General features: G+C 38.8%; 1 protein-coding gene across 1 annotated transcript in view; it reads right to left on the bottom strand.

The window, feature by feature from the left end:
• The window catches only part of LOC135217246 (neuronal acetylcholine receptor subunit alpha-6-like), a 61,983-nt gene that overhangs the window by 20,197 nt on the left and 25,289 nt on the right, over nt 1-16,497 (bottom strand). Inside the window, exons 2-3 of the mRNA XM_064252975.1 lie at nt 8,462-8,643; nt 5,368-5,477 (exon numbers count right to left, since the gene is read on the bottom strand). Of these exons, the coding sequence (XP_064109045.1) occupies nt 5,368-5,477; nt 8,462-8,643 (292 nt within the window). The remainder of the gene's footprint in view (nt 1-5,367; nt 5,478-8,461; nt 8,644-16,497) is intronic.

Here is a 16,497-nt window from a genome sequence, read left to right as displayed (position 1 = left end):
AGGAATCAAGGGGAAACCGCGATGAATGGGAGAGACATGAATCAAGGAAAAATATATGAGAAATATAGTAACACAAAATGTGAATTAATAACGGTAGAATTTGAATCTGGAAAATTAGTGAACATCGTAATATACAGACCACCCTAAAACTGAAGAGTTTGACATAATAAAAAATTGGATGATATATTATGTAGAAATCACAATGACTGGACTATAATCCTATCCGGAGACTTTAACCTTTCCTTTCGTAGATTTATGAAACAGAATGAATAGGAGAATGTGGTTTTTGTATTTATACATATAAAAAAAGAGAGTAATAGTAGTGCAGAAGATAAGAGGTTATTAGATATGCTACTAGAACATAACAGTCAGCAAATAAATCACCTGCCACTAAGAAAGGATAATATTTTTGACCTAGTATTTGTGAACAAGGTGAATTATGTTAATTAAAGTAATAATAGTGTATAGTAAGAGTATTTCAGACCATAATGTCATAGAATTAAAAGTCCGTTCCAAAGCAAGTGAAAACAGAGATAAGCAAGAGATGAAAAAGTGGGAAGGATATGGAAAATACAATTTCTATAGTAAGAATATAAAATGGTCTGAAATAAATGAAGAAATAAACAAAGATTGGGAAAACATATTCGTAAGTGATGATATACAGGTAAATACGGATATACTATATAAAATATTAGAGAAAATAGTGAATAAGTATACCAAGAGACAGAAGGATCTTGTTCCAGAAAATCTGAAAGTGGAAAAAAGGTCTTGCAAAAGAAAAGAATGCATGGAAAGTGATGGAACTAAAAAGTAAGATAGAAAATGCAGAACAAAAGATTAAACAATCAAAAGGAAATGAAAAACGGGACTTAGAAGAAAAGACCCTAGTAAATATCAAGCAAACCACCAAACTATTTTACTCATATGCAAAAAATATGAATAAAAGAAGAGTAGAAATAGGCCCTCAAAGAAATGAATGGTGATTAGCAAATAAAAAAAGTAATATTCAACATATTAGCAGAAAAATATAAGAGAGAATTTACCCCTAGAATTGATAAAGAAGATAATGATACAGAAATAAGAGGTGAAAATAGTGAATATTTATCGTACATAGATATTTATGAAGCCGATATTGTCCAGGCTATTAATGAAATTAAAAATGGATCAGCAGCCAGACCAGATGGCATCTATGCCTTTTTGTTGAAGAAAGTAGTTCATTCTATCGCAAAGCCGCTCACAATATCATTAAGACAAAGTGTAGACACTGACAAGATTTATGATGAACATAAATTAGCATATATTACCCCTACTTTCAAAAGTGGATCAAGACTAGAAGCAAGTAATTATAGGCCTGTGAGTCTAACATCACAGATTATGAAAGTGTATGAAAGGGTAATGAAGAAAAATATAATGGAACATTTAATGAAAAATAATTTGTTTAATAAAGGACAACATGGTTTTGTACCTGGAAAAAGTACACAAACCCAATTGTTAGTCCACTGTGAGATATGGAAATATGATAAAAGAAAAAGAAATAGATGTGGTTTACCTAGACTTTGCAAAAGCTTTTGACAAGGTAGACCATAACATATCAGTGAAGAAAGTTAGAAAACATAATATAGTGGACAAAGTAGGAAGATGGATAAAAGAATTTTTACAAAACAGAAAACAGATAGTGATTGCAAACAATGAGAAATCGGATGAGGCTAAGGTACTATCCGGTGTGCCACAAGTACGGTGTTAGCTGCATTGCTGTTGCTATTATGATTGCAGACATAGACAGTAATGTTAAGGACTCGGTAGTGAGTAGTTCCGCCGGTGACACAAGAATAAGTAGAGAAATTACTTGTGATGAAGATAAGAACTCGCTACAAAGAGACCTAAACAAAATATATGAATGGGCAGAGGTAAATAGGATGGTATTTAACTCTGATAAATTTTAATAAATAAATTATGGAGATAAAGAATGAATGCTATATGCATATAGAGGACCTAATAACGAGACAATCACAAATAAAGAAGCAGTTAAAGACCTTGGTGTGATGTTGAATAGCAACATGTTATGCAATGATCAAATGGCAATACTTTTGTCAAAATGCAAAGCAAAAATGGGAATGTTGTTACAGCACTTCAAAACAAGAAAAGCCGAACACATGATTATGCTTTAAAAAACGTATGTACGTAGTCCACTTGAATATTGCAATACGATATAGTACCCACACTACCAAATGGATATTGCACAAATAGAGAGTGTACAAAGGTCCTTTACAGCTACAATAGAAGAAGTTAAGGGCCTTTACTACTGGGAAAAACTACAAATTTTAAAATTATATAGTCTCGAAAGGAGAAGAGAATGCTACATGATAATACAGGCATGGAACAGATAGAAGGAATTACCGAAAACATCATGGAGCTAAAAATATCAGATAGAGCAAGCAGAGGTAGATTAAGAGTGCCCAAAACTATACCAGGAAAACTAAGGAAAGCACGCAGGACAGGAATCCCCTATGCACCAGCATCAATAATGCAGTCTATTCAATGCGTTGTCAGCTCATCTGAGGAATATATCAGGAGTGAGCGTAGATGCGTTTAAGAGTAAGCTCGACAAACATCTAAACTGCATCCCAGACCATCCAAGATTGGAATATGCAAAATATACTGGAAGATGCAGCAGAAATTCTCTGGTAGACATTAGAAGTGCTTCACACTGGGGGACCTAGGACAACCTGAACGAGCTGTAAAGTCTGTAAGGTAAGGTCCTCTTCTTCCGAAACCTGCATCAATGGTACATCATTTGCCTGATCATAATGAAGCCTCGACCTCTGCCTCAACCTCTTTCTCAAGGGCGCACCGTTTGCAGGTCACTGTGCCCAGCTATGTGAATTCGATTTTTGCACTGCTTCACAGAGCTGACTCTCCAACCTCCTGCCACCCTTTTCCCAATGAACTTGAGTTTTGATCATGGTACTTTACTGATTACTTTTTTCCGTCTCGTATCTTTTTTTAACACTGTAAACCTTTCTTAAATAAGAAATGACTTGATCTACCTACGATTAGTAAAGTTCCTCGTAAGAAATTGTACGCAAGTATTCTTCATATAAGAAAGGACAAATTCAGAAGGAATATTAGGTTAACTATTGAGAAACATTTTAGCATGCTGTAAGTCCTTTTAATTCTTAAAAACCCTTACAATTGTTTATTTTTTATAAATCAAAGATAAGCTCCGCCCAACATTGCAATTGATGGTCGTTCATTGATATTATTCTTGCCCCAAATGTGATTCGGGGATTTATGTTAGATCGACCAAAAGATTGCTGAGGGTCAGAGCTGACTCACATAGAGGAGTGAGTCCTCGTACTGGCTGTAAATAGTCAAACCATGAATTTCCCAACATCAGAAACCATTAAAAAATCTGCCATGTTGATATCAAATATTCTGACTTTCTACCTAGGGTCAAACAAGCCACTTACACGAACTGTACATTCTTGAGTTATTATACATTAAGCAGCTGGCGCCAGGATCGAACTCACACACCACTTCTGTACCCCTGTATTTGGAGTGCGCCTGGTTTCTTTGTGGCTCCGCCTTCCTTCCATCTCATTCAGCTGTCATCTTCCGACACAACAGGTGCTCTTTCAATACTGTCTTGAGTCTGCTCTCTTCTTCTTCAATTTTAACTATTTTCGGTATTTTCAAAATGTGAAATGTTGTTTGTATGTGTGTTACTTATGTGATATGGATTTTAGCTCGTTTGTGCGATTTGATTCATCCATGATGATGTAACCAGAGGCTAAAAAATGCGTAGGCACTGCAATGAATTTAGTACCATTCCTGGCAACTGGTTGTCTCCCTGTCACCTGTCCTTAATATATATATATAGTATATATATATATATATATATATATATATATATATATATATATATATATATATATATATATATATATACATATATATATACATATATATATCATACATATATATATATATATACATATATACTATATACATATATATATATATATGTATAATGTATATATATATATATATATATATATATATATATATATGTATATGTGTGTGTGTGTGTGTGTATGTGTGTGTATAGATATATATAACACGAAGGAGAAGTTCCCAGGTTTAGTCGGAGTGAAGTGAGGCTGATACCATAAGTACTGACGGCCGTTGGCGTCTTCCACAAGCAGAGAGAATTGGATATTGAACGACGTTTGTAGCTTACGTTTTATATGAAATGTCACGGTGATGTGAAAATAATATATATATATATATATATATATATATATATATATATATATATATATATATATATATATATATATATCTATATCTATATCTATATATATATATATATATATATATATATATATATATAGATATAGATATAGATATATATATATATATATATATATATATAATATATATATATATGTGTGTGTGGTGTGTGTGTATGTATATATACATTTATATATAGATATATATATATATATATATATATATATATATATATATATATATATATATATATACGTATATATGTGTGTAAATAGTATATATGTTTGTGCATATATATATTGTATATATGTTTATCTTTTTTTGCACTGATATTGGAGGGGATCGTCCTCTCAGTCCTCATTGCCGCAAACAATCGAGGCCAAACAATCGAGGCCATAGAAAACTCTGACTTACTGACTTGGAAATAAAAGTGGAAGCGCCTAAGAGAATGACAGCCTCCATGGAGTGCTGCCCAGTTTCTATAAAAGGAGTGGTTCTAACCTGAGGGTTGCGGGGCTGCGTCAGCAATTTCCTGAGGGGTCGCGAGCTCTAGGGGAAAAATTAAAAATTCTCTAATTATATTTGTTATTATCATAACAATAGTTAGGACTAGTATTCAGAGGTTTATGAAAAAATGCAAGTGTCGCCTTTTAACGTTAGTTCCCTATAGTCTACTACCCCAGGTGGACTCGTTCGGATCGTATGTTCGGATCCCTGTAGTATCTTTGTGAAGCTGCATTTTCCTCGCTCGTTGCTCTCCAGACCAAATACAGAAACAGGTTGAATGTTGAAGGGACTTACGCTGCACACTCTCTGGTATTCAAACATGCATTCTCTCTCTCTCTCTCTCTCTCTCTCTCTCTCTCTCTCTCTCTCTCTCTCTCTCTCTAATCATTTCTTTTAAATCTGGGAGGTAATTTTGCTTATAGATTCGAGGGGGCGAGGAGGGATGAACTGCGTGATAATAAAAAATGTTGAGAACCACTGCTCTAAAGTATTGGAAGATGGAAAATATACTATGAGAAAAGACTGACTAAGAGGTACGACCACTCCTATGAGCCCGGTAAGACTTACTTGTTATAGAGAGCGATGTCTGGCTTCCAGATCTCATCTGAGGCGAGGTGAAGCACTTCTATGCTGCCGAAGTCTTTGGGGTCCCAGACGAATCTAGGTTCATGCCACATCTGTGGAAGAAGGTTTCGGATGTTATTATTAAGCTTTGCTGTGCTGACTTTCGCCCTTGGTTTTGCCACCTCGAAAGACAGACTGAAAGTATGACAAACATAATATATGTAGGAGGTATAGGCATCAGCAGCAGTTCTGCTAATCCTTCAGACCACTGGATGTTATCTTTTGATTTGTTTGGACTAATGAGGCAGGCATAGAGCCAAGCACTGGGGCAGCTTTCAGCCATCCAACGGTTAAGACAATGAAACAGAGGCCTGGAGTGGTTGGACAGCAAGCTGGAAGAGAATGGAGGTATTGTAAAAGGCTAAAAACTGAGTGCAGCTAAGGGCCAAAGGGACGCCCCAAACAGTCCTTTGTAGTCCTTACAATTCGCCACACGAGGTGCACTGAAAGCACTAATCCCACAAAAGCGTGGCTGATACGATGCTTGATTTATTCATAGTATTTCGCAATGGTCAATATGCGATGATCCAAAAGTAAGATAAATCAAACAATGTGACTGAAAGACAGACAGACAGATTTTGCTCAATGCGGTATATTGACAAATCAAATGCTGCACTTGAAGGATACATGACATGTGCGTAGGTACCACAAATGATTATATCTCTGGTCCTCTGATCCCTCGATTGTCAGCTATTTCACATTTTGTTTGTCCTCGTATGAACAATAGATTTTCTATTGATTGACACTACTAACAAGTTGTCTCTCGTTCGTATCTTCTGCAGCAACCATTTCACATCTGAGCCTGATCATGGTCCTCGAAATCAGACGATTTCTGTAGACTCAAACTCTTATATCATATCATGCATCATGAGTAACCAGCCAACATGAAGATTTATTTGAATTTGAGACTATTGGGACGAGTGGCCATTTGCCGGAAGGACTTATCAAACGTTGCACTTGGGAAACAGTGTTGCAGCTACTCACCTCAAAGAACACCAAGTGTTGGCTGAAGGTGATCAAAGGTGCTTCAATGGGAGGGAAACGTGAGTCATCATCCAGTTTGGAAGGCACAGTGCAAACAATATCAAGATAGCATCTTCACTAGTGGAAAGATACTGTATATCCTTTGTGCCATGACTAACACACTAGTCTGGTCGGAAACTCAGTTACTGACCTTGTTTTCAGGGTATTCTCATGAACGACCATTTTCTGTGTTTAGAGCTAGATGTGTCCCATTTTGGTTTTCCCCTGGGTGAGTCGAAACAAACGCTGATGATTCGAAGCAAAAGTTGATCCTTCTGTTTCCCCGGTGAAAGACATGCGAAAGGTCTCAGTCGTATAGTTTCAAGAAAGTGTCTTGAATTCTACCATGGAAGGTACTTGGAAAAATATAAACGATAAAAATGGTGTCGTCACAAGACTAGACGTATTGTAACTGTCAGACCATTTATGGAAATGATGAGGTATAATGAAAAGTGCAGTCAAATTAATAAACAATGATTTCCTGTGTGACGAGACTCGTCCCTCTGCTAAAATCTACGGTCAAATAAAACCTTGTTTCACTAAGGAAAATCAAAATAAGTCTGCTATATTTTCTTAGCAATAATTTTTCTGTACAGTTTAACATGCACGTTATTTATTTTTTACATTTTCACTCTAAAAAATAAATCACAAATATCCTACCCTAAAAGTCCTGTATCTTTAACCCAATGTAAAACGCTTTTTTCAGACCTTTTTGAGCACTTCCATAGACCTTTCTTACCCTCAACAAGAACATCAAGAAAGTAGTCTGTAGGCTTACTCCCCGAGTAAGCAAAAATGGTAAAGACCTACAGAAAACTTAATAGAAAGCACAATTGTTTGCAGTGTACATGCTTACAGCTACTACATGAATAAAGCCAAAAGTGCAACAAGCAAGCTATTTGAGAAAATTATAATATGCAACGGACAAATACTTAGGCTGCCCACACGAGCAACAGAAAATTATCACAATAAAAAATTGTCGCAACAGCACATGAACCACACGATGGTGGCAACTATTGTTGATAGTGTCATCATGGACAAGGTCTAGATCATGGATACTGTGAAACTAGCAGTTATTGTGCCCTCTTCCTGAGGAGGAAGAGCAAAAAATGGCCAAGAAAGTATACTAGTACACCATACACCCCATAGTCAGTCAGAGGTTACTATGTGGAGCATTTCCACACATTATTTGATGATATAAAAGGGCACCCTGATAAATATTTTAATTACTTCGGATGTCAAAAGAAACTTTATATTCTTATGGATGCATTCTTTTCGTTGAAAATCATAAAGAGGTGGTCTCTACTCCACCTCTACTATAAGTGTTTCGCAGTCAAATACATCTTTTATAGACGTGACGTAGTAGCCTACCACATCCTCTCTCCCACTACAGTTTGACTACTAAACACAGTGGAGGCAGCAGGAGGCTCTGGTGGCACCAACCGAAAGTTGCTCGCAAGTTGGGTCCCATTTGAAATAACGGTTTCTATAGCCGGCCGCAGTTGCCGACAATAATTGTGTTGTCAGAGAAATTCCTCCAGACACAACTACCTCACAATGCTTTGCTGCTGCCACAAGAAAAATTGTCCTTGTGCGGGCACCCATAGAGAATTGTTTGTTCTATTTTTGGCAATTTTGTTGTCGTGACAACTGGTAATAAAAAGTTGCTCTTGTGTGGGCGGCCTTAAAAGAAGGTTAGCTACATCAAATGACGGCCCATAGGAGGGCCTCCCAAAATAGGCAGGGATGATGATGTTACTTGAATTGATCTCAATATGAGGCCAGACTGTTGGCAGTAAGCAGTCCTTCCCCAAAAAGCTTCTCCACAAGTGGCATGCCTTTAGCACCCTAAATCTTATCAGCTATTGGTGGTGGATGGGCTTTTCACCTTTCATCAAAACCCCCAAAAGTAGCTTTTTTGCGTCATCCAATAAACAAACAAACTAACAAACCCAACAAAACCTGTAAACCCTCCCTCTCTAATGTAAACAGCAGTTAGCTCATGAACACTCACCATGACAACCCACGACTTGACATTGAGAATCTGGAGATCTTCTTGAAACCAGGCTCCCATCAACAAGAAGTCGAAGAAAACAGTTGCTGTATCGTTGGGCCCCTTGTGGGGAAAGGTCATTTTCTGGTAGTTCTGGAGTAGCTGAGTCCGGAGACGTTCATTTATATCCCATAAATTGGATTCTGAAAGTGAGAGAGAGACATCAGATGTGGAGTGACATTAAGGTAAATTAAAGTCATAAGTATATTCTACTATCCATTTCAGGGGCTGCGAGTCATAGTTTTTCTTAAATATTTTTCAAAATAATTATTTGATCGAAATGGTACTTTGACACAGTGTACAAGACACCTCCCACTAATTTTTGGCAATATAGTGCATTATGAAGTGGTGTTAGTTAAGGCGTTTACTCTTGACTTTTAAAGGCAAAGTCGCATGAGCTAGCAGGGCTGCTCTACACAATCGAACATTCGCTATCCCCCATCCCCTCTCTCTCCCTCCCACCCTCCCTCTACCACTCTTTCTTTATCGTTGTTTTCCTTATCTCTCCCCCCTAAACCTATCTGTACAATAAATACCATTTTCCATTATATTTTTCAATACCAGCAAAAAATTGGAGAGTTCCTAATGACAAGGATAGCAAGTTTTGACATAACAACCATTATAATGGTTCATTTTTCCCAATGTTTTCTGTTAATAGTATCTTTGGCATGTTAGAGCAACAAGGGAGGTGTGGGTGAAAGGTCTGCGCAGTGAGACTCTCCAGAGCTTTCAAGGATGAGTACTGGTCCACGCAAGGCCAAGAGAGACAAGGTTTACCCAATTGGGTGGAGTTGCCTCCCACCTGGGGTATCTTAGAGGAACCTGTTCATCATGGCAATTCACCTGCTGACATAATAAAGAGGTAGAAAAAGCTCCGCGTACAAGGGAGATTTGGGGGTAAGTGAGCAGATCTTCTTTCTGTTGGTTCACTGATAACTCCCACTAACCTGTAGATCCCGTAATTATCAACAGTGAGAGTGGAGAGTGATGATGAGGATGATTTGTTCCTTGATAGTGACGAAGACTGTGAAGAACGTTCCAGTGATATTCTCAATTGTTTGCATCACTTTTCACTTTTTACCTTTGATAATGCTTAACACAAGTTACAGATGTAGAAAGAGAGAGAGAGAGAGAGAGAGACCAATTTCATCCGTGTGATTTGATTTTGGTTACCTTATCTTACAGGCTCGTAGTCAACACGTCCATAAGACGGGTAAAGGATTTAAGTCGATGTCGTGACAGTAGGTATGCTATACTGGGTGAATAGAGTGAAGATCATACACTCTTTAGCATACTCCCATTTATATAACTTCAGAAAATACAATAACAATAATTAAATGGACACAGAATCCACAAAACCCAACATATTTAGAACATCCAATATTACTCAATATTATACAATAGACGGAATGCTGTGGGGACAGAGACAGGGAGACCAGGAAGATTATTTCCAAGGTAGATATGATATTTACAGGGTTTGACACGATTTTATGCAAATATTTAAAAAAATTAAAGAAAAAGTAATTCTAAGCAGAAAATGTTTATAAGGAAACACATCTCAAGTCTACATTTGGTGGCGGGAAGAATTTTTAAAATAACCGAATATCATCAACACTGCTCGTAGGTGGGCCTGGTTGTTTACGAGAGGTTGGAGTAACCAGGGTTAGATCTAGGTGGGGAGAGGAGCGGATAAGGAAAGTGCGTTGCTAGTCTTTTAATTATGATTTTTTTCTTGCAAGTTATTGAACAAAGCAACAGTATAGTCCCTTCAACTAGAAAATCATCTGTGAACAGACTTCATATAGTGTGATATTAATGATTAGTGGAACCATACGGTTTTACGTATCAATTAAGTATTGTAAATGTTCTTTAGAAACACTTTTTTTTTATCCGTGAATTCTAGACTGCTCTGCCCTGACACCTCGTCACCACGCAGTTTTTGGACTAGGCTACGATGCCCATGCAGAATGAGTGATGGTGACAGGAGTCATGATGACGAGGGAAAACGGTGGGAGAGGATACCATATTTTGATTGATGTCAGCTTTTTTTACCTCTTGATTACTGTATGAATAGGCTACCTTTGACAGTAAAGAAGGAAAGGAACTTTTCAGTCATGTTTCCATTTTTTTTTTTATTTGATGGAGACAAAAGCATTTCCACCGATGCATTTTTCCTTTTGAGTTCTTTAATAATACATTTTAAATCTTTGACAGTATCTTATGAATATGCCTAGCTTCGATGGAGAGGAGATTCAATTGGGCTTGCTTTTCTTTGATTTTGCAACAGTGTCATCTAAAAAGTGGTTCACTGAAGTAAGTTTGGAGCATTTTTTATCCTTATCACATTAAATTTTCAAAGTGGCCACTACTGGCATTGGTACATATTGCTGCTCTTGGCAATATGGAATTCTTACTTTTCTTAGAATTTCTGGCTTCTTGATGTGATGTGAAACTTCCTTGATTCTCTACAGAAGTTCCTTCCAGTTTGGTGTTCATCTTCTTGCACACTAGCTATTTCATGTGTCCCTAAGTATAATTCAGCAGTGTTTTGTCTGGGGATATTGCAGGTCAGTTGTGTTGTCTTCCTCACATCATATCCACTTACTCGACCTCCATGAAGTGGGGAGTCATTGTCTCCAGTTTCTTGCTCTCAATATGAAACAGGAATTTGATACTTGTATTCCGGCAGACACGCCCACTTATCTTGGCTTTTGAGAGGGACAAATGAACCGATCACCTGATTGCTTTTGCCTTCCCCCCAAACGCCACACGATCCCTGACTACTCCAGCATCCAGTCAGCCATATCACTTCCCTGAGAGTGATATGGTTGTTTCAATGACAAATGCTTAATTGATAAATTCACCTCGATGGCAAATGAAGCCTTAAAATGCATTACTTAATACTGTAAATTTTTCTGCTCAGAATTACTTTTTCTTTCATTTCCTGAAATATTTGCATAAACTCGTTCTATACACTGTCTACATATATGTATATACTATATTTTCCCGAGTATAACTGGCTGATAGTGGCATATACTTGGCCCCTATCATTTTAATTACGAACTAAGTTCACAGATAATAAAGTTAAGTAAAGTTCAGTTTCCATGCACAGCACAAGGGTGAGATTTGTAATGCTCTCCAGAAGTGGTTATCCTCAGAAGTATTTCCCATCTGTGTCAGGTCCTCCCTAGAACTGTACCTTGTTAGTTTCCCTTTGGCAGTATTTTGACTTTCAAGTCATTAATTTGGGAAGAGTTCCCCACTGAAATCCTGGATGATAAATGATCTACCAAACACCTTCCGCAAAGGAACCAACCCCTTTAGTGCAAGGTGAGATCCACACCTGCAAATTGCTTTCAGTCCCGCCCCCTTACCTCTTCAAGGGTTAACAATGCCTGTCCAGCAGTAGCCATTGTCATGTAAGAATACACACTTACCTTGACCCAGCGTAACATTCCGGCTCTAACCCACGGTCAGTTCCTCACTTGACCCTTGGCACATTAGCGAGCCCTTAAGCGCTTCAGCCATGGTCCTGTCACGATAGACATTTGCTACCTGCTCTCCTCTTAAGCGCCTCAGTGGCGTGATCGGTACGGTCTTGGCCTGCCACCTCAGTGGCCGCGAATGCGATTCTCGGGCATTCCACTGAGGTGTGAGAAATGTGTATTTCTGGTGATAGAAGTTTTCTCTCGACGTGGTTCGGAAGTCACATAAAGCTGTTGGTCCTGTTGCTGAATAACCCCTCCTTCCATGCAATGTAAAAGCACCAAACAAACAAACAAGTTCTCCTCTTGCATATATGTTCTTTTGTTCTCTTGTTTTCCAACTCGATACTGGCACCAATTGTTATTTTCAGGATCCAAGTCACCTCGATGTAAGGACAAGACACCTGGCATTATCACCCCCCCAGGGCCCCCCGGAAATCAGAATCACAGCAGGAAGCCACTGGCCAAATCATCAGAAATCCACTCAAAACCTCGAGTTCGGGGGTCAAAATTCCAAACTCCCAACTGACCCCCACCCCTTGTGGGTATGAGTGTGCCCTGTGAAGTCCATACCTTAGCTGCAGGTCAAGACGCTACGAAGCATCTATATGTGCTGAGACTATAGTTCAAGTCTAGCAACCATTGGCAGTGCAATCCTACTCTCAATCCGTACAGACTTAGGCACTTAATCGCACTCTGCTCGAGTCCAGGACATGTCCATTGTTTGTGTTGCCCTATGTCTAGTCTCACCTTCTACAAAGAAGTCCACAATTCCACAGTGCCACATGAGTGCCAGGCCTACACCCTGACCTCCCCGTTTGCTACACTCAGGATCCTGCCTCCCCTAACCACGCCATCAAGAAGTCCACTCTGTCCCAGGATGACAGGAGCCTTGCAACACTCTCCTTTGGTACCATCTAGGTAGCCATGATGAACCGTCTGCCATCGTGAGTCGAACTCCTCCCGAGCTCCTCTTACTTGCTGCCTCCCTCAAGTTGAAGTGGGGAAATCCATTTCGACTATGCCCTATGGTGAAGCACTGCAGCCAACTGACATCCGTCAGGCCCCCAAGTCTCTACGACAGTCACTCCAAAGAGATAAGGTAAGAAAACAACAGTTGGTTGCCAGCCTTACACCCTCCTTTTGTCTTGCACTCCTACTTTCGCTGTGACATTCCAAATTTCCGCAATTCCCATGTCATGAATTCCCTTTAAATACATTCCAATTTGTGAAGTAATTAGTCGAGTAATTTTGCTTTGGAAAACGTCAGTGTGATATCCTCATTGTTGTTGCTATATGCATTGCAATTACGAACATTTGTGTCATTAGTGGACGTCTTGCAGACCCCTCATCGGTCTCCGTAGGATGCCAACTCACACAGACTTCAGCAGAACCACCTCAAGTCTAACTGCCAGGAAGATCCTGGGGTGCCATATCAGCAACGCCAAAAGCGATAAACATTTGCTGTAGTGTTATACCAATGTACATTACACTAATTTAAGCTTATTGGGTCCGTTAGTAAGGGGTGACGGGTACTTTTATATTTTTTCAGAATATTATCACAAACGAAATTTTCCGAATGCCAGTGTCAAAGAGGATATTTGACTTTAGTTCCACACGCATAGAATTAGAAGATGAAACTATTCAGCGTCGGCAGGACAGAAGCAAGAGTAGCGGTGAATGAAGAGATGGCAGAAGTAGGTTGGGATTGACTTAAGCATACCTTAGCAAAGTATCCAAGTTAATTGCATTTTCGACGAGTTACTTCCTGTGCAGCAGGACACTTCTGTCTAGGGTGACGCTTGTTTCTAGGAAATGAACGTGTGTGTCTCTTGTACTGTACAGCCAGCATACGGAATCATCAACTGCAGCTTCGGACGTCTCACGTGTCTCTTTCATTAAAAGGTGAATGATAATCACGTTTCGACAGAGATTGAACGGCGCCTGCAGGAATGATTCGTCAGAGGGAGTCATAAGACTGCGAGAGTTCCAGTGCCCTATCCAAAAAAGAGCAAAGAATTCGAGAAGTTAAGAGAGCATTGTGGCTATGACAATTACATATGTATCTGGTAAAAATGACCGGTAGATTCTACATATACAATCGGATACGTTAAGTGAAAATCCCAGTAACAAAAGCATCACAAATACTTTCACGCCTAAAGACCTCTGACTCTGAGGAAACGTCCTTGATATGGCAGTGGCCCTAAGTTTGTGTAGTAGAGCGCGTCAATACCTCTCATCCTCAGTTTCTCCCGACATCGTCTACCAACGGGTGGCAAGACGATGTCGAGAAACAACTTCGTTAGCAGACTGTACAAATAAAACTGTTTCAGTTTTGCGATCGGCATTATAAGTAGCGCAATCAGATATCAGCTCAAAGTTCTCGAGCAATAATATCAGGATAGCATCGTTAGTTCCTTCAGTAGCATTTTTCTTTCGTGAAAAGAAGATGAGCAGCCAATGCTTGAATACGGGAGCAGCATCTGGAGATATAGGTAGGGAGAACATCGAGACGACACTCCTTATCTGAGGTTTTATTTCCACTGCAAATTGGAACTAGACGATAACAGAGGGCTCGTTTAATTGACAGGTGACTTGTATGTGGAAAAAGGTGTCGTCGTGTGATATGATGGTGTATCTTAAGAATAAACCTGAATATGGTAGATGGGGTTTGCGCAGTAGTACCTACATATCAAAGGAACTTTTGTAAGGGTTTCTCAAGAAAAACCGTATTTCCATTTGATTTATATAAGTTTTTTGTATTATGCCAAGCACTGGGGCAACGAAGGCCATTCAGCGCTGAAAACGAAATTGACAGTAAAAGGTTTGAAAGGTGTAACAGGAGGAAAACCTCAAAGCATTTGCACTATGAATCAATTGTTATGAGAGGGTGGACAGTAAGATGGTAGGAAGACATTATGAACGGAGGTACAGTAAAAGGACTGAAAGTAGTTGCTGCTAGGGGCCGAAGGGACGTTGCAAAGAAACCGAAGTAATGCCTACATTGCACCGAATGAGGTGCACTTACAGCACGAACCTCCTTCGGGGGGAAAACGTATTTGGAATATGTCTTTCCAAAAAAGGCAGCCTCGGTCGTGCATGGATGGACGATGGTGCCTTTCCCTTCACCACTTCCGGTCGGGTCGGTTAGTCCCAATTTTATCTATTATTATCTCTGACGGCAAATTAGACAACTGTTATGGAATATAATGCAATTATTGTACGAAGAACACTTGTACAGCTATAGAGCAAAAGAGAGCTATTTGAGATGATTGTGAAGTGCTGTATGTGGGAAAAAAAAAGTGTAGATTATTGTGATGTGAAAATTCCTGAAGACAATATTGTATTGAAAGAATAATGTATTTCATGCATTGGAAGATTTCAATCAAAGGAAACAAATTTGGTAAGATGCTATAACGTTTAAGCCTTGTTGTAACTACAACCACATTTCCAGCCTCTGGTAAACATTATCGATCACCAGGGCAAGGTCATCCATCATGCTCTTTGAGATGTTTGTTTGTGTGTGTTTGTTTGTATGGTGTTTTTACGTTGAGTTGATGGTCACAAGCAAACGAACTTTTGGGAGGAAACGCTGCCGCTGCATTGGTTGAGTAGCTTTGTGTTGTCTTATTGTACGACCATTCTTCCCCGCAGGGGAGTAGTGCCGTCAGTGCACCTCATTCGCTGCAATGTAGGCAATAATTAGGGTTCTTTGCAGCGTCCCTTCGGCCCCTAGCCGCAACTACTTTTATTCCTTTTACTGCACCTCCGTTCATATCCTCTTTCTTCCATCTTACTGTCCACCCTCTCCCAAACAATTGTTTCATACTGCAACTGCTTTGAGGTTTTCCTCCTGTTACACCTTTCAAACCTTTTACAGTCAATTTCCGTTTCAGCGCTGAATGGCCTTAGTTGCCCCAGTGCTTGGCATAATGCCAAAAATCTATGTAAATCAAATCAAATTGACGAACAATTTCATTTCAAATAACAGCCCCACAACAGAAAGAAATGACTTTGCTGCCTCTTTTGTGTTGTCGGTTTGTTTACAAATGTCACCATAGACTAAAGAGACCTTGCATAGCGGTAGGCAGCCAGGAAGCTTTTCTTCATTTGTTAATTCAGACATGACAAGTTGTTTTCAACTTATAACATGATACTGAGGAAAATAGTTCAGCAATATACTTGTATATATATATATATATATATATATATATATATATATATATGTATATATATATATATATATATATATATATATATATACCTCTTTCTCCATGGTATGCCGGATTCTAGGTACTAATCTCCTTATAATCCCTATCTGTCAGTTATACGAGCTTTCCTGTACTGTCAATTCCTCATGTAAGTCAGTTTATCTGCTGAGTAAAGGACGTTGAACGTCGAAAGATCTTGCAGAAACTCCGTTGTTTATTTTTCCTTCGTGTTATACCTTTATTTTATGGATTTATCATGTTCCAAACTTTCGTGATTCAGTTATACATACACACACAATAT

The sequence above is a fragment of the Macrobrachium nipponense genome, chromosome 19, assembly GCF_015104395.2.
Source record: "Macrobrachium nipponense isolate FS-2020 chromosome 19, ASM1510439v2, whole genome shotgun sequence".
Classification (NCBI taxonomy): Eukaryota; Metazoa; Arthropoda; class Malacostraca; order Decapoda; family Palaemonidae; genus Macrobrachium; species Macrobrachium nipponense.
Note: the sequence above shows the minus strand (reverse complement) of the source record. Positions and strands in the feature narration are given on the sequence as shown.